The following is a 26,055-nucleotide window of genomic DNA, read 5'->3' as shown; positions in this document are numbered from 1 at the left end:
AGATAGCACTTCTTGGAACTATTTCATGTATAGTTAATGTTTACTTTTGTGGTAACACTACATTAATCCCATTGACCAAAAGCAAGGTATGGCAGCTAGTGTGGCTGCTGGCCAAAGGGCTGGTGGATCAGCACCACGGACAGAGGAACAGCATGTGAAAGGTCGCTCAAAGGCAGCTTGTAGGACAGCTGTGATATCAGAAAGACTGGTGTGAATGTTTCTCTGGGGATCATTCAAAGACAGCGGCTTATTGTTAAAACTGGAGGGGAGAACATGAGAATTAATTCCACTTTTTTATGTTTGAAAATTTCCATTAAAAATATCCACGTGTGTTACTGAGAGGCCACCAAAAAAAAGAAAGAAAAAATTACTCCTAAAGACCTTAGGATCCTACGTGTAAGAGATAATGAACAATAAGCCCCAGTACCCTCTGTTCCAAGTGGAGTTTTGAGAAGGCTAGGCTGTAACTTTCCCATGCACATGAGATTCGTCTTGCGGAAGTCGGTGTGACGGAATAGGAAGTTCAGACGTCTATAGACGATCCGTTTCTTGAGGAGCAAGAGGTTTCAGGAGAGCAGTTTCTAAGAAATGAAACCTCTCATGCACTGTCCCTGATAAGAAGCAGCTGGGGGCCGCAGCCTAGGGTTGCAGGGAATGAGGCTGAGTGTAGGAGGTGGTTGTGAGATTGAGCCCAAGGTCCACACACTGAAATTCTGGGTGGGCCCAAGGTCAATACACTAAAGTTCTAAGTCAAAACAAAAACAAAAACACTGTCTAAGTGTTAAATGGGCTAGATAAGTAGAGGGAACCGAGATATAACGCCAAGCACATTAGGATGGAAAGGAGCTAAAATATGAAGAGGGTGGAGAGGTACAAAAGGAAGACTCACCTAAATTATTTGGGGGGGGGGGGCCACTAGGGACTTTTCATGCAGCAGCCATGTCAGAAGAAAATAAGCAGCCAATAGAGAGGCTGGTGGATAAAATAAGAGAATGAATGTAAGCACACTCATGGTAAGAACCATTCAGAGACTACGGACGGCAGATAACGTTGAGGGCCTACTATGTGTGAGGCACTGCTCTAAGTCCCCAGAGAACATGATTGAAAAAAAAAAAAATCCAGCTTTACTGAGCTAACCTTCTGGTAAGGGAGACAAATAAATGTATTTGCCGGGCGTGTGAATTCCAACTGGCTGTTTCATTTAGGCAGAAAATGTGGCTTCCAGTTTGCTGCAGTCCCCACCATTCCCTATTGTCTTGCACTCTGCCGACTTCACTCTTTTATGTCATCTGCCTGAGCTCTGCAGGCTTGTGAGTTTGTGACCCATGCTCTCCGACGCCCCTGGGCTGCTTGTGACGCTTGTCTCTCCTGAAAGCACCAAATGGCCCAACAAGCATATTAAAGACCGTATTCTTAGCTGAATCCATATCCTGGGTTGCCACTAGTCTCAAGTAACCTTGGGTGGTTAGATCACCTCATGGAGATCTCAATGTTCTCAACTGTCAAGTGGAGGCAATGGTATCTGCTTTATGGGATTGCTGTGAGGACTAGCCATTGCCCCATCAGCTCTCACTCCGTCTTTGGAGCTCCTTATCACTACGTCTTCAAAGAAACCTTCCCAGACGCCTGACTAGCGAGGTCAAATCCCTCTAATCTACACAGCACATTCCTCTTCTTGGTCCTGTTGCAGTCACAATCCTACTCTAGCTCGTGGATTACGGGATTAACGCCTGCCCCTCCCAGCAGGCTGGAAGTGCAACAGTGACGAGGGCTGTTTTCACTCGCCACCTGTCATCACGTGTGGCCCAAAATAGATGCTCAAAAAGTACTAACGAGAAAGAAAGAAAGAAAGAAAGAAAAGTAAACTGTGCAAAGACAACCCCTTTGCACACATTGGTTGCCCGACAGATTCTCTCGGACCTTCCCTGTGACGTGGACGCTACTCCCAGCTTCTGGGCTGCTAGGATACGTAGGTCGAATTTTAACTAGATTTCCGCTGAAAAAGAAAAGTCACTAAGCTTTCTTTTCTAATAGGCTACCGACCCCTAAACAGGGATTTTTGTTTTGCCCGCTGATGTATGCCAAGTGCCTAAAACACTGCCCGGCACCTCATCAATAAAGGAACAGATGGATGGGCAGGCAGGCAACGCTCCGAGTTTCACAGAAGTTGGGAGGCGTCAACAGCTCCTTCTAGCACCACAGTGGCGGGTGGGGAGGAGGAGCGGGGACTCTGGGCCAGGACCGCCCCCCTCCCCCCCCCTTCACGGTCAGCCACACCAGATTTTCCCAGAGCGTGCGACAGTAGGACCCCCAGACGACAAGGTGTTCCCCCGCCACCCCTGGGGCCCTGATTGGAGCTGTTTAGATGGGCCCGCAGCGGGGGACAGACGGGGCGCCCCCGCAACACCCTTGGGGGACTTGAGAGGGTGCTCCCATAGCGAGGGACAAAAGGGGCGCCCCCGCGACACGCTTGGGGGCCTGAAGGGGGCTGCCCAGCTGCTCCCGCAGCGGTGGACAGAAAGGGCGCCCCCACGACACTCTTGGGGGCCTGGACAGGTTCGCCCGGACGCTCCTGCAGGAGCGGTTGGCGCCCAAGCCCCCCGGCGAAGGTACCTGCGGAGCAACCCCAAACGCGTCCGATCCCACTGCCACAGACCCCTCCGCCAGGCAAAGGAGTCCCCGGTCTCTCTCCCTTTTCCGCCGCAGAAAGACCTTTGCACCCCCTCCCCAATAGTGTTCCTTCACCTCAGAGACGTCTCCCCGCCTCCCAGATCCACCGCTGAGGGACACCCCCCTTTTCCAGGCAGTTCCGCCGTCTCCCGCAAAATGCCTGCTCGGCCCCCGACTGTGTCCCTCCGCCCCCGGGCAGTTCCTCCGCGCCCCCCTCATTCCTGAAGTCCCTCAGCGGCGAGTCGCTACGCTGCGCGCTCTCGCGAGAGTCCACCACGCAGCCCTCTCCCCCAGCCCCTCGCCCGCGAGGTAGCCTCCCCGGACCCCGCGGCGCGCGGTCGCGGGCGGCGCATGCGTGGCCGCGGCTCCCAGCGCCCCCCGCGCAGTCCGCGGGCGGAGCGGAGCAGGCCGTGCGCGCCGGGCCGACAGCCGCCCCCCGCGAAGCTTCGCTGGGTCCCCGCGGCTTCTCTCCCCTCAGGGGCGGAACCACCTCGCGGCCTTTCCTCGGCGTGCGGAGGTTTCCTGAGGACGGCCGGGACCGATTTGGGCCCGGAAGAGCCCGGCGCTGGCGTCGAACGCCGCCGGCCTCACCGGCTCCCGCAGCGGCCTGGGAGCGCCGCGGGGCTGAGCCTCGAACCCCGATCCCCGGGCCGGGCGGGGCCTGCACATCCGGCCCCACCCACCCGGGGTCTCGCCTCCGCAGAGCCCAGCCCCCTCCCGGCCCGGGCGGCCGCCCCCGCCCACCCTTGCTTCAGTTCCCCAGATTTTCTCCCAATCCCCTGCCCTGGGTCTTGGACACTGCACTAAAGAGATGCACCCCGGAAAACCCCATCTTCTTTGGAGGAGAGGCCGGGTTTGGGACCTTAGGGTACACATTCACCATTTCAAGCGCCTAGGATAGATTTGATTAATGAGCCTGGGGTACCCTGTTCCTGCTGACACTGCCGTTTTTCACGTCCCTACCCTCCCACACTTCCAAAATCATTAAGCAGGGAGCGTTCCGAGGATTGGGTTATTTGCGTCTACTTTGAGCTAGACGTGAGGTTGACCCCGGGGTTAGAGCATGGATGCATCCCTGGACCCTCAGATGGACGCACCCCTGGAGGTTGAGGGATGCTTAATAATGAAGGTAGAAAAGGACCCCGAGTGGGCATCGGAGCCCACTCTGGAAGGATCGGAGAGCTCTGAGTCTGAGACCTTTCGCAAATGCTTCAGGCAATTCTGTTACGAGGATGTGACTGGACCCCATGAAGCTTTCAGTAAACTCTGGGAACTTTGCTGCCGGTGGCTGAAGCCCGAAATGCGTTCCAAGGAGCAGATCCTTGAGCTGCTGGTGATTGAACAGTTTCTCACCATTTTGCCCGAGAAGATTCAGGCGTGGGCTCAGAAACAGTGTCCGGAAAGTGGAGAGGAGGCGGTGGCCCTGGTAATACATTTGGAGAAAGAGACTGGAAGACTAAGACAGCAGGTGAGAGAGGATTTTCCAAATTGTTTTTAGAACGAAGGGATGGCTAAGGCAGGGGGGCCGGGGTGCCCTGCAGATAGGGCTTACTATGCAGGGATAAATGGTACTGAGAGACTTCTAAAGCGAATCAATTTGAAAGAGGACCAGGATTTCATATTAAACAGAAAAAAAAAAAACAAACCTTGGTTAAAATATTATTTTGCAAAGGAAGCTAAACATTATACATCTAAGTGTTTGTATAGATCTCTGGCATTATCGTTCCCCCAAAAATTATATAAGGGAACACCACGTTATGCTTTGCAGGGTTGGACTTTTGTAGTTTGGTCCTAAAGAGGGCTATTTTTGCAACAACAACAACCAAAAAAAAAAGAAAGAAAGAAAGAAAGAAAGAAAAAAATGAAAGGAAAAAAGAAAGGACGGACTTCATCAGTTATCCCAGGGCTCTCTCTAGTCCTTTAATATTTCAATGTGTGTTTTCCAAAGTGCCCTCAGTGCCACCATCCTTGTCACTCTTGTCTAGCTTAACTGCCAGATCTTTGTTTGTCAGTGGCATTTCATGGTCTTCTAGTCATTTTCAAGAGCCTTTTCATTAACCTCATGAAATCCTGCAAGATTTGCAAGACTTGCAGTTTCACCTTGCACGGGATTTGCATTGTATAAAGACCTGCCTATCAGGCTGCTGTGTTGGTCAGGCATAGACACTACATGTGGAAATTAATTTTCTGTTTTCAGTTCACTAGTGAATTTATTTCTGTTCTGATAGCTTTCGCTTCTCTGTGAACCTAATAGATGGGAGAACTCCATATCTATGCTAATAACAAGGAGGCTCTGTATTTTACTCCTGCTAGATTTCCCCCCTCTGTATACTAATAAAGAGCACTCTCCTGCTCCCTTTCGCCTAGACTCCTGGACAGTACTGTTCACCCAATGCCCTTGGAGGCTCCATTGTGAATGGAGTGAAATTTTCGTTCCTTCTCACATCTTCTTTCCTTCTTTGATGTCTTCCTGGGGGAAATTTGGTCCTCTTCGGGCCCTGTTTTCCTCCCTCTTTCCATTATGGCATTGGTTTTATTTCCCAGGTTAGCAGTCCTGTGCACTCAGAGAAGCAGGTACCACTGGGAGCAGCATGGGAGGTAACGGACTTTCAGCCAGAGCAGGTGGAGACCCAACCCAGACTGGTGTCTCTGGAGGAAGCTGGAAGCCTCCGCTCAGGACGGGAGGAGCAGCTGAACTGGAAGAGAGAGCATCGGCCCTTACCCAAGAATGGTGAGAAGGACTCAGAGCATGCCCAGAGCAGAGACCATGGCAGATTTATTTTCTAGCCATAACACTGTGACTGGTTCAGACTAGGATCCCCTCGGTACATATTTGAGAATAAATTAAATATTTGGGGAGCAAGACTTCATCAGCTTCAAGAGTTGGGAACACATGCAGCATAAGTAAAAGCCATCATGGGGATGGACTCTGGGAAAACTTGGCTTTCCCAGACTGGCCTCGAGGTCTTGCAGTGTAACTTAAGAATCTCCTTTCTGTAATCAGCTTGTGTTTTTCAGTCCTGCTGTGTGTATATGTGTATATGTTCTTGGCTGGCTATAAACAACTTTCAAAACTGTTTGGAAAGGGAAACAAGATATTTACTTTTTAAAAATTCCAGGGGCACTTGGGTGGCTCAGTCGGTTAAGCAAGCGTCTGACTTCCGCTCAGGTCATGATCTCACAGTCCGTGGGTTCGAGCCCCGCATTGGGCTCTGCTCTGACAGCTCGGAGCCTGGAGCCTGCTTCGGATTCTGTGTCTCCCTCTCTCTCTGCCTCTCCCCTGCTCACATTCTGTCTCTCTTGCTCTCAAAAATAAATAAACATAATTTTTTTTTTTTTAATTACAAGTAAGGCATCCCAGAAGTGGCATATGAGAGAGGTAAACAGTAAGATTTCATAGACAAGGGAACACAGGTTTCATAGCCACCCTGGGCATTAATAAGTCAAGTAGAAGGAAACTAAACACCCTGTCTTTCCCCGTCCACTGTAATCTCATCATCCCTGTAGTCTGGTATCAGGCCGAAAGAGAGGAATGGAAAGATCACTGAACCTACAGTAGGAGGCTTGGGTTTATATCTTCTTGTCTCTGCACCTGTCTCCATCTGTCCTTGGGCAAGTAATACGGAAGGGCGCATTAATGCATAGAGGTGAAGCGATTAGGCCTTAGAGGAAGACAACCCGACTCAAAACCTAGCTCTGCCATTCTTTATCTGTGTGGCCTTGGTCAGGTTACTAAGCTTCTCAAACTTTCCATTCTGTCATTTGTAAAAGGAAAATAATAAGGTGGTTAGTGTAGGTTAAATGAGGCAACGTAAACAGACCAGTACACAGTGGTGCTCAGTAAATGTCAGTTTCCTTTCTCCCGTAACAGCGCAATTATCTTTAAACTTCAAATCTGTCTGGCTTACACAGTCCCTCACCAAGTGGCAAGATTCACTACTGTGCACCCAACCTCCTTACCTTTCCTGAAATTCACATTGTGGTAGAATTCATTGCAAATATTAATATTTTCTGAATTTCAAAGTTCACATGGATTACATGTTCTGAGTTACTGTAGCTGATAAGCTACAGTAAATTTATGGTGTTTCTGGGTTTTGACAGCTCAGGGTGATAATTCACAAAGTGGAAAAGTGTGTTCTGCGTTCTGTCGAGGTGCTTACGGGGACAGTGACACTGTGGTCGTGCTACTCCCCCTGCTCGGGTGCACACTGCCTCTGTAATAGCTCGCTGCAGGGGCGCCTGGGTGGCTCAGTTAGTCAGGAGTCAGACTCTTGATTTCCACTCAGGTCATGATCTCACGGTTCGTGAGTTTGAGCCCTGCATCAGGCTCTGCGTTGACAGTGCAGAGCCTGCTTGGGGGTCTCTGTCTCCCTCTCTCTCTGCCCCTCCGCTGCTCACTCTCTCTCTAAATAAATAAGTAAACTTAAAAAAAAAATTTTTTTAATAGCTTGCTGCAAAACAAACTCCAAACAATATTTGCTTTTCCCCCTTTTTTGGTAAGAGTGAAGATCCTTTTTTGGATTTCTTCCGGTTAGCAAAAAGAGGTACTGATGTGTGTCTTTTGTAAAAGTAAAGTGGCATGACATGAACTTTTGAAAAGCAAGGGATACCTGTACTGTGTTTCCAAAGAAGTGGTTCAGTTTGCTTCTTTAGAAAGTGGTGGAACAAGGGGCGCCTGGGTGGCGCAGTCGGTTAAGCGTCCGACTTCAGCCAGGTCACGATCTCGCGGTCCGTGAGTTTGAGCCCCGCGTCAGGCTCTGGGCTGATGGCTCGGAGCCTGGAGCCTGTTTCCGATTCTGTGTCTCCCTCTCTCTCTGCCCCTCCCCCGTTCATGCTCTGTCTCTCTCTGTCCCAAAAATAAATAAAAAACGTTGAAAAAAAAAAAAAAAAAGAAAGTGGTGGAACAAGCTTTTGAGTTCTTGACCACAGTAAAATCCATTCCGGAAGTTTTCCCTACGTAGTGAGTTGCAGAGTAGAAGTTAGACCACAGACTTTTGAGGGAGTGTATTGTGTGTTTGCCTGTCCAGGACTGTGTATCTATGTGTGCTAACTTGTTTAGCATATTGAAGCATTGAATGACTTATACTAGAGATTGCAAACTGGTAACTCACATGCCAAGTCAGACTTCTTTTGTTTCACCTGCAATGTGTTTTTGGTTTGGGGGTTTTATGCATTTGTTTGCTTTTAGTTCTAAGGTTTACGATTTTTTTTTTATTTTTTTTAACGTTTATTTATTTTTGAGACAGAGAGAGACAGAGCATGAATAGGGGAGGGGCAGAGAGAGAGGGAGACACAGAATCTGAAACAGGCTCCAGGCTCTGAGCTGTCAGCACAGAGCCCGACACGGGGCTCGAACTCACGGACCGTGAGATGATGACCTGAGCTGAAGTCAGACACTTAACCGACCAAGCCACCCAGGCTCCCCTAAGATTTTTTAAAAATATTTATTTACTTTTGAGAGAGAGAGAGAGAGAGAGTACGCATGCACCCATGTGTGCAAGCCAGGGAGGGAGAGAGAGGGAGAGGGAGACAGAGGATCCGAAGCAGGGCTCAGACTCACAAACCATGAGATCATGACCTGAGCTGAAGTTGGACGCTTAACCAATTGAGCCTCCCAGGTTTAAGGTTTTTGAGATTTCATAGAAAAGTCCAGATTTCTGGCTTCTCCTGAAAAATATTAGAAGTCCTGACTATCACAGTGAAGCATCAACTGGGACTGGGCATTGGCCACACCTTTTCAGTGGTGTACGTGCTCTCCAGGTCCCCCATTCCTTACCTGGCCCCTTTCATAATCTGCTTTGCCTGCTAACTCCCTGAAAGCGTTCGCATCTGTGAGCCCTGCTTTAGGGTACCCCGGTTTCGGGCATTTGTTCTGAACTCACTGATGAAATGATCAATTTCTATTTACTGGGTTTTTTAATTTTATTTTATATATGTGTGTGTGTGTGTATATACATACGTATATATATACGTATATGTGTGTATATATATGTGTGTGTACATATATATACGGATATATATGTACATATACACACACACACACGTTCATTTCTTAAAAGGAGAAGCTGCACGAATTAAAGGGCCGGAGCCCAGAACCCTAATTGTTTCTCTCTCTCCTTACAGCTCGGCCTTCTCCCTGGCTTCCTGTCCCTGCTACTGAATGGAACAACATAGGTCAGGAAGGAACAACCACACCACTACCTGTTGTGTCTCAGGTAAATTGTAGATCTTCTCTCTGCCTTCCTAGAGTATCCAGTCACAAGGACTTCCGTGCCTTCACTGCCCTCAAACTTCTACACCCCCTCTAAGAGACTCCCCCCAACCCCCTACCCCCTACCCCTTTTGCAGAGAAGACCGGACCCAGCCTTCTGAGTAATGAGACTCCTTGCTGGATCATCTGTCTTATGACCCTTTATAACATCTGCTTCATCTGGCACATCATACACACTTGGTTCCCTGATTTTAATTCTCCCTTAGGGCCCTCCCTTCTGTGTTTCCTCCATGACCATTCACCCTTTAAAGACCCACGTGGTTATCTCGGTAGTCATTGCTGTTGTTGTTACAGGGGCCGGTGAAAGATGTCCGCGTGGCGAGAGGCTTTTCCTACAAAAAGAGCGTACATCAGGTTCCCGTTCACAGAGACCTGTACCGGGATATTAGGAAAGAGAGTGCTGGGAACATGGTCTCCCTGGGTAAGGATTCTTTCCCTTTGCACATAAAAGATTTGGGGATTTTTTTATATCTTTATTTCTACCAATAATACAATCATTAAAATGTCAACACTTAAAGGACCTCCATGCTGTCTAATCATTTCTGTGGCCTGGTTTACCAGACCTAGTCCTCTCTTGTCCATGCTGTCTTAACTCATTCATTCATTCCTCCCTTCCAGTTTAGAATATATGCATATTCTTCTAACTTAGGGGTGAAGACATTGGCAAGGGGTTATATAGGACTGTCATATTTGTATTACTTAAATATAAGCTTACAGATACCACTGGACTAATAGTACCATAAAGTCACAAGGTCTTTGTAAGATTTGTTTTTGTTTACCTGTAGCAACCCAACACTTTGCACATAGTGGGACACACGGGTGGGTGCCCAGCAAATATTTGTTGGATGGATGGAAATCTTACAGATGAAAGGAAAAAAGTAATTTCAGTACAATTCAACACAATACAATTTCAATACCTTGGTAGTGTGCTGTGAGTTATTTGAATAGTACAAATTTACAGGCACAAGTAACCACTGAAGTGTCACTTTACAAGCAGACTTCTGAAGGATTATGTCACCTGCATTAGTAGTGGGGACAAGTACAGTTCATTTATACGTAAGCTGAAAGTCGAAGACTGCTTGTTAATAAAATTACAGGCCCGAAATGTGCACTGATCCACACTAGACACGTTATAGATATGTGTTAATAGGGTAGCGGCTATTTAAATTTGTACAATTAATTAAAATTAAATAAAGTTAAAAGTTTTAGTTCCTCAGGGGCAGTAGTCGCGGTTAGGACATTTGATAGCCGTGTTGGAAAGCACAGTTAGAGGTCACTGCTGTCATCACAGAAAGTTCCGTTGGACACGCTGCCTGTAGACACTGAAGTATAGAGACTATAAAGTGGACTATGTCAAACCGAATAAAAAAGATAACACCAACAGTTGTTTGTAATCAGAAGGCAACTAAGTCCTCTGAGAATGACCAACATAGGTTGCCACACCCTGGTGGCAAAGCGGTCTTCCCGTAGCAGCAGGCACCCAGCGTCCTGCCAGGGTTTCACGCAGGCCTTTCTTGGTGTGACCTTGGAGCGTGCATCCAGGCCTTGGAGGGTGCCGCGAGAGCCCTGAGTAAAGTGCCACTGGCGGGCTGGGGGTCATCCTCTGAGAATTCAGATTTAGCCAGCTGATCCTTGAACAAGATAGTTTGAACTCCATGGGTCCACTTCTATGGGGATTTTTTTTCGATAAATACCGTCCAGTATCTATCCAAAGTACTCACAGTTAACTTAGTTAATGTATTTTCCCTTCCTTAAGATTTTCTTAATAACCTTTTCTTTTCTCTGACTTACTTCATTATGGGAATACAGTACGTAATCTATATAACATACAGAATACATATTAATAGGCTGTTTATGATATCGGTAAGGCTTCCAGTCAACACTAAGCTATTAATAGTTAAGTTTTGGGGGAGTCAGAAGCTATACACAAATTTTTTTACTATGGGGCATTGGTTCCCCCAGCCCCCACTTTGTTCAGGGTCAGTAGTGATTACATGTGGAAAGGCCCAGACCCGGAGACAGCTGCCCCAATCTTTTATCATAGACTGTAAACGGATGACTCATAGGCCGAATCTAGCCTATACACACATTCTGGCCTTGCACAGAGTTTTAATTTAAAATTAGTTTGTAAATCTGGATTTCCTGTGTATCTTGAAAAATCAAATGTCAGGCACCCCAGGCCCACCTTCTCACATAGCAACAATCCGCCAGAGCTGAATCAAGGAGCTGGTGCTGAACTGCCACATTTCTCCCTCAGTTGCATTGCCTGCCTGGTCCTTATTGTGGATATTTGAGCTTTCATTATTCCTACACTTCCTATATCAAGTAAAAATAAAGAACTCCATCCCCGGGGTTCTTTCAGAAAGGATTTGCTGTGATGCTCCTTCCCTTGAGAATTCCATGGAGTTTCTGTGTGTATTACCTAGAGGAAGAAAAGTGAATTTTATTACAATACCTATTGGGCATTGGATACTTCACAGGCGATCATTTACTTAATATTCCCAGCACTTCTGTGAATAGAGGCCATCATTCCCTAGGAAGCTGAAGCTCAGAGACTGAGAAAGTTTCCCTGGCCCAAGAGTAAAGCAGGTGATGGAGCCAGGGTTCACGTTTAAGACCCGTTACCCGTTGATCTCCATAGTGCTGTAATGCAACAGATTGTCGGTATGCTTCCCTGGCCTTCTGTCTCTTCCTATTAACCTTGTCAGATGTATCCACAAATTCTTGCCTTCTCGCCTGTCCTAGCCCCAGTGTGTGTGTGTGTGTGTGTGTGTGCGCGCGCGCGCGAGCACGCGCGCATGCGTGCACGTGCGGGTTGGAGTGGGGGTATGTGGTGGGCAGATACGAACACACTTTGTTTTATAAGTAACAAATACTGGTTAGGAGCAGACACTGAAACTAATACGACGTTAGACACTGAGAGGAAATCAAAGGTAATAAACTGTATGTGTTTTAACCTTAAAGACTTTCCCTTAAGAACTAGCTGGAGAAAGAGGTGGTGCATATGTGAGAAATAAAATGATAATGTCAGTTACTAGATGATTGTGACAAAGAAGAGAGGGGTCAGAATAACTATATACTGCACCGTAAGTAGTAGCAATAACTGTACTGCACACTGTCATGGTTGAGGAAGTTTCTAAAAGAGAAGGGGGTTGGACAAGACCTTTCAAGGATAGGTGTGAACAGGTGTCCAGGACATCACGCTATGGCAGCAGATCAGGCTGTGCGGCTATGGCCTCCGTGTTCAGCATGGAATGTATTTCTCTCCCTGTAGGAAGTACCGTGTCCGTGTCTAACAAGATTGCCCGGTTGGAGCAAAGAAAGGAGCCATGGACCCTAGGTGTACACTCTTCTAACAAAAGGAGTATTCTCCGAAGCAACTACATCAAGGAAAAGCCGGTTCACGCGACTCAGATCCCCGCGCGCAGTGCGGGGCGAATGTGGGGCGAGCAGCAGCACTGGGGTTTGGAAGACGAGAAAATAGCAGGCGTGCACTGGAGCTATGAGGAGACGAAGACGTTCCTCGCGATTCTCAAGGAGTCTCGCTTTTATGAAACGCTGCAGGCTTGTCCCCGGAACAGCCAGGTGTACGGGGCCGTGGCCGAGTGGCTGCGCGAGTGCGGCTTCCTCCGGACGCCGGAGCAGTGCCGGACCAAGTTCAAAAGTCTCCAGAAGAGCTACCGGAAGGTGAGAAACGGCCACGTGCTGGAACCCTGTGCCTTCTTTGAGGACATGGACGCCCTGTTGAACCCCGCAGCCCATGCTTCAGCCGCTGATAAGCCAAAGGAGATTATCTCTCTCCCCAGACTAAAGAGAGTTGATGTCAATGCTAAAGAACAGACCAGTTTGTTGGAGGAGGAGGAAGCCGCAGAGGCATCCGATGGTGACGAGAGGGGTGTTGCGTTCATCCGGAAGTCTGAGATTCGTGGCGCCCCTGTCTTGTTCCAGAACCTGAGCGGTAAGGACTGTGCTCTTTGCTTTGGGTGTGAAAATGGATGATACGGGTTTGTGGTAGCAGGAGTAGACCAGAGGCAGCCAAACCCGGGGACCGCTGGCCTGTGCCTCTTGCCCCCCATCGCTGAAAGTACTCTGGGAGGGGGGTTGTTGCTGCAAAGGTCCGTTCTCGGGCTAGAGCGCAGCATGGATTTGCGTATTTGGAGCCTGTGGAAGGAAGATAGGTGGAGTCCAAGGACTGTGAGGAATCCAGCATCTGAGCCTTATGTAAAGCAGCTAGCAGAATTGCAGTATAATAAGTCAAAGATACGGTGTTGCACTGTCTAGGATAAGTAGCATAAGAATGTATAACAAAAAAAACGTGAAAAGTGGAATTGTAGAAAAAGGCAAGAAAGGAAAGAAGAAGGAACACAAAGTAGACGAGTCAAATGGAAAACACAGTAAAATGGTAAATGTAAATCCAAATACATCATTCGTTACAAACGTAAAAGACTAAGATGACCAGTCATCTAAAAAAGCAATTAAATATAGCCTACAAGAGATACATGTGAAGACCAGAGGCCTTGAAATTAAAAGATAGAAAAAGATACACAACATACCATGTAAACGGAGGCTGGTGTTGAAATCTGGGGACTGGGAACATGCAGAACTAAAGTGGCAGTTAGTGACTGTGTGACAGTAAGCACATCATGTAAGAACTTGGAGCTTCAGTTTTCTCATCAGTAAACTGCAACTGAGGATTCCAGGGTTGTTAGTGTGAAATGAGATAATAGATAAAAAAAATCGATGATGGCATTCCGCAAATGTTAACTGCGGGGAGGCATTGCCTGGTGTCACTGTTACCAGGAAAGTTTCTCCACTCCGCCTGTCGAAAAGATGGTGAATTCTTAGGGTGGAAAGATAAATCCAGGAAGGAGAGCCGCCGGGGGCGGGGGGGGGGGTGTCCTCACAACCGCATCTGTTCAAGGGAGACAGCTCAGGAAAAGACGGGAAGATACATTGTACCCGTACAGGTGCTCAGCAGTCTGGAAATCCATAGACACGGGGGCGGGCCCAGACTCGGGAAAGCAGTGCCCGCCCTGGAGGAGGCCACCTGGTGAGACTGAGGACAGAAGTGACTTCATCTTACAAAACGCACAGAAAGCACAGTTTAACAAACTGTATTCAGACACGTCCTGAAAAGGTTTACTCTGCTGTAACAGCACAGCGTCTGCCTATCTTGCAGATCATTTCCTCTCTCCAAGTAGAGGACTCAGGGACATCAAAGACTACTCTGGACACAGTTGTACTCTTCAAGGAAGGCTGGCTAAAAACGTGTCCTGATCTGTTATCCTTAATCATTTAGAGAAGATAGCTGTATCCTCAGTTGACCGCCATAGCCATGGCAGATTTGGGGGACTGCGTTCTTACTCTGCCACGGAAACTTTGAGATCAGTTTATCAATTTCAATTTCGAAATCCCATTGGGATTTAGACCTTACAGATTCATTTGGGAATTGATGTCTGTACAGTTTGAGTCTTCCTATCCAGAAACGGAGTGTCTTTCCATTTTTTTTTTCAACATTTTTTTTTGGGGGGGGACAGAGAGAGACAGAGCATGAACGGGGGAGGGGCAGAGAGAGAGGGAGACACAGAATCGGAAACAGGCTCCAGGCTCCGAGCCATCAGCCCAGAGCCTGACGCGGGGCTCGAGCTCACGGACCGCGAGATCCGACCTGAAGTCGGATGCTTAACCGACTGCGCCACCCAGGCGCCCCTTTCCATTTTTTTATAGTTCATTTATGTCTTTCAGTAAATTACAGATTTTTTTTTTTATATAGACCCTCTCCTTTATTTTGCACATCTTATTCCCAGGCATATCATAGTTCCTATTGCCACAGTGAAGGGGATTTGCTTTCTTTTACTCCTTATATTTAAAGGCTATAGACTCTTTTTCTTACCTCTTTGAACTTTATCCTTCCCTGGCAGGTGTGCACTGGGGCTACGAGGAAACCAAGACTTTTCTTGATATCCTGCGGGAGACTCGGTTCTACGAAGCCCTCCAAGCCTGTCATCGGAAGAGCAAGCTGTACGGGGCCGTGGCTGAACAACTCCGGGAGTGCGGCTTCCTCCGGACGCCAGAACAGTGCCGGACCAAGTTCAAAAGCCTCCAGAAGAGCTACCGCAAAGTGAAAAACGGTCACGTGCTGGAGTCCTGTGCGTTCTACAAGGAGATGGACGCGCTGATCAACTCTCGGGCCGCTGCCCCTTCCGCCGACACTCCAGAGGAAGTCCCATCACCCTCAGGGCAGGAGAGAGAGGAGGTTGAGATGGAGTCCCAGGAACCCACAGGCTGGGAACCTGAGGAGACCTCACAGGAGGCAACGGGAGAAGATTCTGGCAGCGAGAGAACGAGTGAGGAGGAAATCGTACACGAGTCGGAATTCCAGGGGCCCCCGGGTCTACTGCAAAGCCCGAGCGGTAAGGACCATCAGGGGAAAGTGGGATTTACTGAGAAATCGGTAGCTCTGGCATTTTGCTTGTGAGTATGTATTCATTCCACAAATATTTGAGTGCCCTGTGTTTCATGAGGAACAGGGGATATAGTGAATAAAACACAGTCTCTTTTCTCACGGCGCTTCTATTCAGGGAAGGAGCTTACATTCTAGGGATTCAGTCTGTGGGATCTCAGCCTCAGTGTTGGTCTGTACGGGCCCATGTTTCATCTCTTCTGAAAATCCTGTGCGGAAGAAGAACTTGGAATTACACATGACATATGTGGGAAAAAAAACTCAGAGCAAGTAGGCTGAAAACACAGACATCTCAGTTCTCTGTGATGTGCGTGAGGAAGAGGCTAGGCAGCGACAAAACGAGAGAGAGACTCTGTTCTGGTTCTCAGCCCCGCAGCCCCACCTGCGTGTTTCCCTGCTGACTGCTGGTACCGTCGCAGGCATCTACCTCTGCAGCGGCCCAGACCTAAAATTTTCAAAACTAAGTCACCGTCTTTCTTCCCACACCTTGGGTCTTTCCTGTGTCCTCTCACATCCAGCCTGAACACATTAGAGACGTTTCTGATGCTTTCTCCCTCATATACATCGAAGCAGATAACACTTTTTTGTGAACGGTTCTGGAACTTCTGTCCCCTCTTTAGTCAGCACAGCCACTGCTCTGGTTCAGCCTTTTTCTGTCTCTGGCCTAGACTTTTGTAAAAGTCTCCAAACCAGGTTCCCCCATCAGTCTTGTGTTAAGTTCCACAGCCATCCTCAGTCTGAGCTCCTCTTTCTGTGCTTACCTGTTACCATCTTCCTTCCAGCACTCTATGCTTATTCAAAACAAACGCTAGAGAAGGAACATACGTATGTTTTCTGCTAGTGTTTACGTGGGAAATTGTAGTTTGAAGGCTGAAACCATTAAGCGCGACATGACCCTGGTTTCGATTACTGGAAACAAAGTCCTTTGGTGCCATCCCTCATGAATCTCATGTTTTAAATCGAGCTACAGACCTGTCCATGAATTGTCAGATTCTGTCAGAGCCAACCGTGAGGCTATGACTTCCTCCAAACCCCAGGACGATGTTGGACCCAGTGAGGTTGCTTCAGAAGAACTGCAGAATGAAAGAAGATGATGGCATGGTTAGGGCTTTCCCTTAATGGACCAACTGATGGGTGCCCTCCTCTCCCCAACCCATGCCACAGCCACCAAACTTGGGAGGGAGGGATATCTGCAGTTTCAACTCTGTGCTTGAAAGGAGAGGGGTGCGTGCAGGGAGAGGGGTGTGTGCAGGGAGAGGCGTGTTGAAACTGGCAAGTAGAAACAAGACAGCACAGCAAAGTGCTGAGGAACGAGGGTTTGGGGGTAAGACAAACCTGGATGGAATAATATGATGTCTGGAATTTGATTCAAAATAATCTGGGTAGGGGCACCAGGGTGGCTCAGTCAGCTGAGTGTCCGGCTCTTGATTTCAGCTCAGGTCATGATCCCAGGGTTGTGGGATTGAGCCCTGCGTTGGGCTCTACACTGACAGCACAGAGCCTGCTTGGGATTCTCTCTCCCTCTGCCCTTCTTCCCTGCTCGTGCATGCACATGCTCTCCCTCTCTTTCCCTCCCTCTCTTTAAAAAAAAAAAATAATAAATAATAATAATAATAATAATAATAATCTGGGTAGAGGGAGCAGGAAGCAGGTGGGAATAGAGGTGAAATTAGATTGACCAGAAGTAGGTCATTGTCAAAGCCAGGTGAGTGGTTTGTGGAGGTTCATGTTACATACCGTAGTCTCTACTTTGCTACGTTTGAATTTTCCATAATAAAAAGTTAATACAGAACCACATAGTTAATAAGTGACCAGGATGCAATCTGAACCAGGGCTGTGTGATTCCAAAGCCTGTGTCTTTCCACCACCTCACTCTGTCTGTCGAGCAGACTTCCTGGAAAGCTGGCATCCAGGATGCACCTTGCAGTGTGTATGGGGCGTGGGTGAAAGCGTGAGGGAAGGTAATTCCAGTTTGGGGAAAGGGATGAGGAGAATTAAGATTTGAGCCCGTGTGGCCCGTGTGCGAGACAGCCAGAGAAAAGCAGTGACAAAGACCATTTGGGGAGGAGAAAGAAACGTGATCAGATATTGATGCACTTGGAGGTCCATTGAGGAACCTGGGCACTGGACTCTGCTCTGAACACTAGTGCCACACGGGGTGTGTGAGCGCAGATGTGAAATTTTGAAAGCAGGGTGGGAGGGAGTGGAACTTGGGGAGAAAGCTGAGCTGGCCCCGTGTGACTCAGGACACGGACGGGGAATAACAGTTTGCTTTGGAAAACATTTCTGGAAGCCTCCTTTGTACGAGGTGTTGCTGGCTATGGGTGGAACAGAGTGCACATAAGGCGTAATGAATCAGAGAAGGGTAACAGGGCTTAAGAGGCCCGAGGACAATACAGGGATCCTAACAAAGCCTCGTAGGCCGTGTTGCTTATGTTAATATGGGACCGCTCGGAAATCTTTCTCGTCTTTCGTTTCTTTCTTCCTTTCCAGATTTTGAAATTGGACGTAGTATCAAGGAGGATGCAACACAGGTAATCTACAAGGACACGGAACAGCATCGGGCACTGATAGAAAAGTCTAAGAGGGTTGTTTCCCAGAACGCTGATCCAGGTAAATACCGGAAAAGGGAATGCATCTCAGGAAGACAGTGGGAAAGCCTTCAAGCGGTCAGGCAGGGAAAGCTGATGTCTCAGCCCCGAGATTCAGGGAGAGCCGCAGCGCATCCGAGGCCTTTGGTGGGGAGGAGACCCTACCGGCTTCTCAAATACGGAGACGGCTTCGGGAGGAATGCTCGTCTGATGTGCCGGGTCACCCACCAGAAGGAAAACCCTTACCAGTGCGGTGTCTGCGGGAAGTGCTTCGGCAGAAGCAGGAGCCTAATCAGACACCAAAGAATCCACACGGGAGAAAAGCCGTTCAAGTGTCTTGACTGTGGGAAAAGCTTTAACGACTCCTCCAACTTTGGTGCCCACCAGAGAATCCACACGGGGGAGAAACCCTACAGGTGCGGAGAGTGTGGAAAGTGCTTCAGTCAGAGCTCCAGCCTCATCATCCACCAGAGGACGCACACGGGAGAGAAGCCTTATCAGTGCGGGGAGTGCGGGAAGAGCTTCACCAACAGCTCCCATTTCAGCGCCCACCGCAGGGTGCACACTGGCGAGAACCCCTACAAATGTGTGGACTGTGAAAAAAGCTTCAATAACTGTACGAGGTTTCGCGAGCACCGGAGGATACACACCGGAGAGAAGCCCTACGGCTGTGCCCAGTGTGGCAAACGTTTCAGTAAGAGCTCTGTCCTCGCCAAGCATCGGGAGGTTCATTCCAGAGAGAAGCTTCTGCCACACCCACCGCCCGCCCGTGCCCTGGAGAGCCCGCCTAAGGGAAAGACTGATGACTTCAGGAAAACGTTTTGACGTTGACGTCTCCTCCTCCTAACGTGAACGTGCCCCTTTAGTCGTTTCACCCCATCTCATCCTCGGAAGCGATCTTTTCTTAGCTCGGGAGGGTGATTCCCGAGGCCAGCTTGACAATATAAATAAACCAAGGGCCTGCCTCGCGTCCTCACCTCTGCCTCTGACTTGAGCTATCCGTTCCTCTCCTTCTGTGCGTCTCAACGTCTCCCTTGGCCAAGTGGGGAGGACATCTGTCAGGGTTCAGAACGGCGGCCCCTTCGGCATGTCAAGGCCTCTGCTGCGGGACTGCCGAGTCCAGCAACATTCAAGGTCCCTCCGCGCTGTGAAAGTTGTTTTCGAGCGGACCCGACCTGCCGAAGGTTTCCCGTTGTCCACCGCGTGGGATCCTGGATGCAACTTGATCCCAGATTTCTTTTGGGGGTAGAACTTTCAGGAGTCTGATCAGGATGACATCGCATGCATCTTGGTTTTGAAGGCAGTCGTTAAGGAGATTGAGCCCCCTTCAGAAGTCTGTTGCAATTGTGCCCTTTTGGTGGCCGGTTGACCCACAGAGCGAGGGTGGAGGTTCTGCCACTGAAGCCACGTTACTGCCCCCTCACCCTCCGTGGAGACGAGAGGCAACCCACCACCCACCAGGCTGACCTTTTCTGCACCTGAAGACTGAGCCCCTCTGCCCCCGGCTGCGGTTTCTCCAGCCTCTACGAAATTATCCGGTTCCTTTTACCGTTTCTCCTAAGTCCCACACTTACCTCTTAGTTGTTCCGGGTGCTCTTATCTGACTCTCCTGAACTACCGGGCCCTCTCCAGATTGAACAGGATGCATGCCTGTGGTGTGTGGCATTAACAGAAAGTAGAATCTTCATTCAGACACGTTCTGCCCTCCACCTGCTCTGGGTCTTACCTAGAACGTGACTGGCGTGTTGGCACATTCTATGCCTCCCGACCCCACGGCTTAGTATGACATTACATAATAAGCGTTTTCTAAAACTTTAAGAGGTTAGGGAGGAAGTGAGGTAGAAACCGGAAACATTCTCTAACAGCAGTCAGACCCCTTGGGCCTGCTGTAGATCAGATCCCCACCTCATTCAGAGCACCACCTCCAGGCTGTTTGTTAAATACACCCTCCGTCTCTGAGGCTTCTAGTCCCTGTTCCTAGGGTCGTCAACCTAACTGTAGAGCCCGGAGTAATTTATATACTCTGTAGCTTACTGAGTGAAAAGTGGAAAGATGTGCAGAAACTTCCAATCCAGAACACTGTTGTTTTCCTCGTTTTCCTGTAGGTCTGAGAAATCTCTTCAATAACCCCCTCACACTAGCCCAACGAGTATTGAAGGAAAAGTCAAAATGGGGAGGTTGGGGTGGGAAGGGAGGTAATTAATTCATTCCTAGAAGTTACAGGTGAAACCAGGGAACCTGGTCATCCTAGGCTGGTTCCTCCAGGACGAGACCAGTGACATTTATACTCTTAGTACATAGGCAACCTGGGGCGGCTTTGGCTTAGGGAAGGGAAGTCCTGACTTTAGTGGAAGGACAGCCAGAGTCAGGGCTGTGCAGAGATCATACTTTTGATCTTACCTCCTCTCCCGTGTCAAGTGTCCTCTTACTTGGAGACATCTGGAGATCATGTTTTTCCTTCGGGGACGTTTGAATCTTTCCAAGCCTGTTCAGCAGAATACCAAGGAGGGTGGGCGGTGTAGAAAGACGTCGAGTTCGTGGTGCCAGAATAGGGTGTGGCCTGCCGGAAGGCAGGTGACTCAGGTACGCATCGACAGATGTTTCTGATTTACATTGGTTGGAGATGTTACGATTGTTCACGCCTCAGTAGGTTGACTTCCCGAGTGTGGTCCGAGTTATAGACTTTTAATGGTGAGTGCAGTGTCTTGTCGGTATTGTGCCTAGCACAGTAAGACGCGTGCGTGCCCGTGGGCGTGTGCTGATAGTGCGTAGATGCTCTGGAATCCCAGTGCTAGAGAAGATGCACATTGATAGGAATCACCACTTAGCGACGTGTACACAGGACTGGTAACTATATTGAAGCATGATTCAGGAAAGTAGATGATTTATTCACACGTATTTATTAAGTACTGCTATGTGTAAGGCCGTCTCCCAGGCACAGTGAGGGATGCGAAAGCGGAAGAAGACACGGTGCCCATGCCCCAGGAACCTGCAGTCGGACAGAGGAAGTGTCGCGGCAAAAGGTCATTAGTGCCAGTTACCTTCGTGTCACTTGCCGAAGGTCGGTGACTCGGCTGTGAGAAAATCACTTTCACCTGCAAAAGAGTTTTTCCGAATTGCCCCAAATCGCGTCTGTACCTGCGCCTCTCAGACGTGCCCGGCGGCGGGAAGGGTGCAGCATTCATTCCATCTCGAGTGGAACACGCCGGTCCTGTGGAAGTCTCGTACGTCTGGGGTCGCGCAGAGGTGGAACCGGGGTTCCCCTACCCGTATTCCTGATGGTAAATGGGCTGTTTGGACATGGGTTAAACGGACTTCCTGAACTCTGTCTCTGTTCTGAGGAAATAGAAGGTCCCACCCACCATCTTAGGCCAAGACATCTTGCATTCTGTCTTTTTCCAACTGGAGCATGAAAGTCAAAATGAGTAGTGATGTGTCTTGTATATCACATTACATTGCCTTTATGAAGATCCATAGGAAAAGGTTTTTTTCTGGGTCTCGGTACCAGGGAAAGCTCTGATCCTAAGCAGGAAAAAAAAAAAAATTACAAACACTGTGATTTTTATAACTTCTTCCTTTTCTCTCTCTGTTCCGGCTGCTGGAAAGCTCAACAAAACGTACAGGCCACCTCAGCCAACTACCTAAAACCCGTATTTGTTTGACCCTACTGTGTTTCTTTAAAAATTATGCCCAGTCCTATTTTTTTAGAGTAGTTTGAATTAGTAGACATTTTATTCTCTGACATCTTATCCAAGGCACTTTGGAAACTGGCTTGTATTCCCTGCCTACACTTGCTTTGTTACCCCCACAAAGACCTCCAGTTCCTACTGGTGATTTTATTACCCATATGCCCTAATTTATTCATAAACCTTCTTTGAAGAGGGAAACTTCACACATACGCTTAAGCCCCTCAGGGCCACCTGCCCCAGGCGACTGAGCATTAGACCAGAAACCAAAAGGGACACGTTTTAGTCTTGTCGCTATCACTGAGTGTCGTGTGACACATCTCTGCCTCTCTGGCCCGTGTTCCTTATCTGGAGACACGTTGAACTTCATCTGCAAGACTGCTCTGGCTCTAATGTTTAGTGAGATGACAGGGCACAGTGTGGATGAGGAAGAGGTCATAAGGCCAGGTGCCCAGCCTGGCCCACCACGGCGTGCGACGTGCAGGCCACACGGAACCGCTGCGTGCTTTGGGAAGAGGGGTGCCGGGAGCCCGCGCGGTGCGGAGAAAGGCCAGGTCACTCGTGTCCACCAGCAGGCAGCCCCCGCGGCTCCCCGCCTCGGTAGCCAGTGGCAGGTGGCTGCGGTGATGGAAGCGGTGTGGGAGGTCTGGCGGCCGGGCCGGGCCGGACTGGGCTGTGACGAGTGGGGGCAGTCCCCAAAGCAAGGAGTGCCGGCCGCCCGTGCAGCTGTTCGCTCGGCCGCCGAGGGCGTTCCACCTGTCAGCGTGCGTCTCTTCGTTGTTCTGTATCCGCGTTCGCTTAGCTGTCTTCTTGAAAACTTGTCTGTGAAATAAATGTCTAAAATAAATGACTCCCGTTGGTTTTTGCCATCATTTGAAGGAGGCGTTCTATTAAGGGAAAAGAGAACTTACAGGGGTGATAAAAGCAGGTCCCAGTGGCTGTGTCAAGAGAGTTTCGGAGTGACTGCAGCTCCCTGCTGCTCTCCCTGCCCTGAGGGGCCGGGGGGGCTTGTGAGGCCACCGCCGTTGGCTGTCACGGTCAGAGAAGTCCCAAGGAATGGCTCTGGTTCCAGGGTGGAGTTCGCCCTGGAGGCCCCCACGCACAGCCTCTCCTGGCGGCCTGAACAAGTATGGACGATCTCCCCAGAGACACAGGGCGGCTTTGGATTTACCGTTTTCCCTGGAAGAGTTCCAGCGGCCTCCGTCTGCCCTTCTTGCGGCAACAATTTCAACTCCACGGTCATAGAGTCAGTGTAGACACTTTGCCACTGGGCGAGGACGTGTTTCTAACTAAAGTCGCAGGCACTGCGAGAAGAGTCCCAGGGTTCGGAAGCCATCCACCCGAACGTGAGGTGGACCGCGTGTGCCTCTGCCCTGTGCTGGACTGCTGGTGCCCGGTGTCCTCGCGAGTTACAACTGCCGAGTCAGGGTCTAAGCATCCCTGGAAATTTTCCGTGTTTTCCTTGAGTAAATGGGCACAACCCTTTGGGAGGAAGTGAAGACGGTGGCGTCATCCTCTGGCCTCCGTTCCCTCACAGACATTGAGGTCTGTGAACAGACCCAGGTCTGGGAATGACACGAGAGACTTTAGAGCTCTAAGGGGAAAGACAATTCTGTAAGGGCTACAAATCTGCAATTTCTAGAAACGGTTAAATCAACTAGACTTGAAGGGAGGTGAATGAACGTTTTTGTGTTTAAGGACTAAAAGGAACATAGCTGGGGGCCGGGGAGTGGGAGGAACGGGCTTCCAACGATGGAATGAGTACGTCACGGGATGAAGGGCCAGGGAACGTTGTCAATGTAATAGCGTTGTATGGTGACAGGTGGCAGTGTGAATACGCTTGTGAGCACAGCATAAGGACGGAGTTGCCCAATCACTGTCGTACACTTGAAACTAATATAACACTGTGTCAACTATACTTCAATTAAAAAAAAAAAAGGTCTACAGCTAGTCACACACACACACACACACACACACACACCGCCCAAACTTCACAATGAGTCCGAGGACATGAAGGGAAACCGTGGCTTTGGGTTGCACGAGAGGTGGATACCGAGACCCACCTGGACATGGTGGCACTTGAGAATGGAGGAAGGGGGACAAGATCCGAAAGCCCACAGCCTTAAGGCGTAAGGTGCTTGGATACCTGAGCACAGGGCCCACAGGTCATGCTAGCGTGTTTGACATGGAAGGTGTGGAAGTGGCAGTAAGGGATCCCTCTTCCAAGAAGCTACCCTGGCCCGGACAAGCGCGACTGGGCACGCGCCACGTCCGAGGACCAGCCCCAACAGCAGCACCACGTGGCAGAGAGACACGGGCAGCACCGCAGGCACGAAGACAGACGCTTGGCAGGAAGGTAGGAGACCGGCATTCTGCTCTTCGGGGCTGCCGCAACTCCGAGCGTTCTTGGACAGGCTGATGACGGAGAGTTGCAGAAGAGACTCTTAAATAGAACAAACTGAGGGCTGCTGGAGGGGAGGCGGGATGGACATAAAGGAGGGCACTTGCTGGGATGAGCGCTGGGTGTTACAGGTAAGTGATGAATCACCGGGTTCTGCTCCTGAAACCATTGTTACACTATATGTTACCTAACTTGGATTTAAATACATAAGTTAAAAAAAAAAAAAAAAAAAAAAAAGGACACTTGGTTCAGCATCCGATTTCGGCTCAGGTCATGATCTCACAGTTCGTGGGTTCAAGCCCTGCATCAGGCTCTGTGCTGACAGCTCAGAGCCTGGAGCCTGCTTCACATTCTGTGTCTCCTCCCTCTCTCTCTGCCCCTCCCCTGCTCATGCTCTGTCTCTCTCTGTCTCAAAAATAAATAAAACATTTAAAAAAAATTTTTTTTTAAAGAAAGAAAACTAGACTGTGTGTCCCAAATCCTGGATTCTATTGAGCTCTGCCGTTAGATCGCTCTGTGATTTAGTCAAATTATTCAGCTGCGCCGGGTTTTGGGGTCAGGCAGCCCTGAGTGGTTCCCAACTTCTCCCCCTTTGAGAGGCCCAAAGAAGGTAGGTGAAAAAATAGACATGTGCGAAGGTCATTTAGAAGCTCCTTTCTAGACCTCCGCCCCTCACCATGACTCTGGTACCTGCAAAGTCAGAGCCTTTGATTACATCACACCACGTACCACGAGCTGACACGTCTTCCGTTTCGCCTGTACTGGGCATCGTGCGAACGCTCTACAAACGTCAGGTTATACTCCCACGCATTCCGTGGCCCTGCCTCCGCTGTACAGAAAAAGCAGCGGAGAGACGTGAAGTTGCCTTTCTCAAGCTTACGCAGCAAAGACGTGAACAGTCTTAAGATTTAAGCTCGGATCTTGCTCAGAATCCAAACTCGTAGCCACTGCATTTTACCGTCATGGAGTTTCCAGCTCTGACCTCCCCCGTTTCCAGTTCCTCCTTGTTCTGAGAAGACGAGAGGTGGGGTGGGGATGATCTGGGTCAAATTTGGATTCTACTCTGGAGGGTCTGAATGACTTTTGAGAGTCATTGGGATCAGCCTGCCTGTGCCATTCTTGTATTTATTTTTTATTTTTATTTATTTGTTTACTTACTTATTTTTGCCTTTGGAGAGGTGATTTATTGCAATAGATTCCCAGAACATTAGGACTTGGAAAGGACTTGGAGAACTTAATATTACTGTCCTCATTTAAGAATAAAAAAAGAAAAAATTGACAAAATTTAAGAAATTTTCCTTGGTCACAGGTCTAGAAAGTGGAAAAACTAGGTCCTAAATTTAGGGTCTTTTGACCGTAATATAATTTTTTTAAGTTTATTTATTTTGAGAGAGACAGCACGCGAGAGGGGGAGAGGGGCAGAGAGGGAGAGAGAGAGAACCCCAAGCAGGCTCCGTGCTGCCAGCACAGAGCCCTGTGTGGGGCTCCAACTCACAAAGCTCCTGCCTTGAGCTGAAACCAAGAGTCACGCTCAACCAACAGAGCCACACAGGCTCTCCATAATTTTTTATTATACTACACTAGTTATAATATGTTGAAATTTTTTTAAATGTATTTATTTTTGAGAGAGAGAGAGAGAAAGAGACAGAGCACAAGTAGGGGAGAGGCAGAGAGAGAGGGAGACACAGAATCCAAAGCAGGCTCCAGGCTCTGAGCTGTCACTGCAGAGCCCGACGCGAGGCCCGAACTCACAAACCGTGAGATCATGACCTGAGCCGCAGTCGGAAGCCTGACTGAGCCACCCAAGTGCCCCAGCTGTGCAGAAGCTTTCTATCTTGATAAGGTCCCAATAGTTCATTTCTGCTTTTGTTTCCCATGCCTCCAGAGACGTGTTGAGTAAGAAGTTGCTGTGGCCAAGATCAAAAAGGTTTTTGCCTGCTTTCTCCTCAAGGATTTTGATGGCTTCCTGTCTT

At 49.0% G+C, this 26,055-nt stretch overlaps 1 protein-coding gene and 1 long non-coding RNA gene across 2 annotated transcripts in view; one reads left to right on the top strand and one right to left on the bottom strand.

The window, feature by feature from the left end:
- The window catches only part of LOC125927984 (uncharacterized), a 46,854-nt gene extending 43,997 nt beyond the window's left edge, over nucleotides 1-2,857 (bottom strand). Inside the window, exon 1 of the long non-coding RNA XR_007459517.1 lies at nucleotides 2,746-2,857. This is a non-coding gene — a long non-coding RNA (uncharacterized LOC125927984). The remainder of the gene's footprint in view (nucleotides 1-2,745) is intronic.
- Nucleotides 2,858-2,985: 128 nt separating this feature from the next.
- ZKSCAN2 (zinc finger with KRAB and SCAN domains 2) lies at nucleotides 2,986-18,984 on the top strand. Its single transcript, XM_049638458.1, has 7 exons — nucleotides 2,986-4,138; nucleotides 5,215-5,401; nucleotides 8,794-8,885; nucleotides 9,236-9,362; nucleotides 12,216-12,899; nucleotides 14,863-15,354; nucleotides 17,898-18,984. The coding sequence occupies exons 1-7, from the start codon at nucleotides 3,734-3,736 to the stop codon at nucleotides 18,818-18,820; spliced, it is 2,910 nt and encodes a 969-aa protein (XP_049494415.1). The 5' UTR covers nucleotides 2,986-3,733; the 3' UTR covers nucleotides 18,821-18,984.
- The last annotated feature ends 7,071 nt before the right edge of the window (nucleotides 18,985-26,055 follow it).

The sequence above is a fragment of the Panthera uncia genome, chromosome E3, assembly GCF_023721935.1.
Source record: "Panthera uncia isolate 11264 chromosome E3, Puncia_PCG_1.0, whole genome shotgun sequence".
In the NCBI taxonomy this organism is placed as follows: Eukaryota; Metazoa; Chordata; class Mammalia; order Carnivora; family Felidae; genus Panthera; species Panthera uncia.
The sequence above is the reverse complement of the archived record's forward strand: the minus strand, read 5'-3'. Positions and strand labels throughout refer to the sequence as shown.

Excerpts from the sequence above, each read along its gene's own strand:
- ZKSCAN2 (XM_049638458.1), top strand. The coding sequence starts at position 3,734 with ATGGATGCATCCCTGGACCCTCAGATGGACGCACCCCTGGAGGTTGAG. Across the intron at positions 4,139-5,214 it reads CTGGAAGACTAAGACAGCAG|GTTAGCAGTCCTGTGCACTC; the intron begins GTGAGAGAGGAT and ends TTTATTTCCCAG. Across the intron at positions 5,402-8,793 it reads TCGGCCCTTACCCAAGAATG|CTCGGCCTTCTCCCTGGCTT; the intron begins GTGAGAAGGACT and ends CTCTCCTTACAG.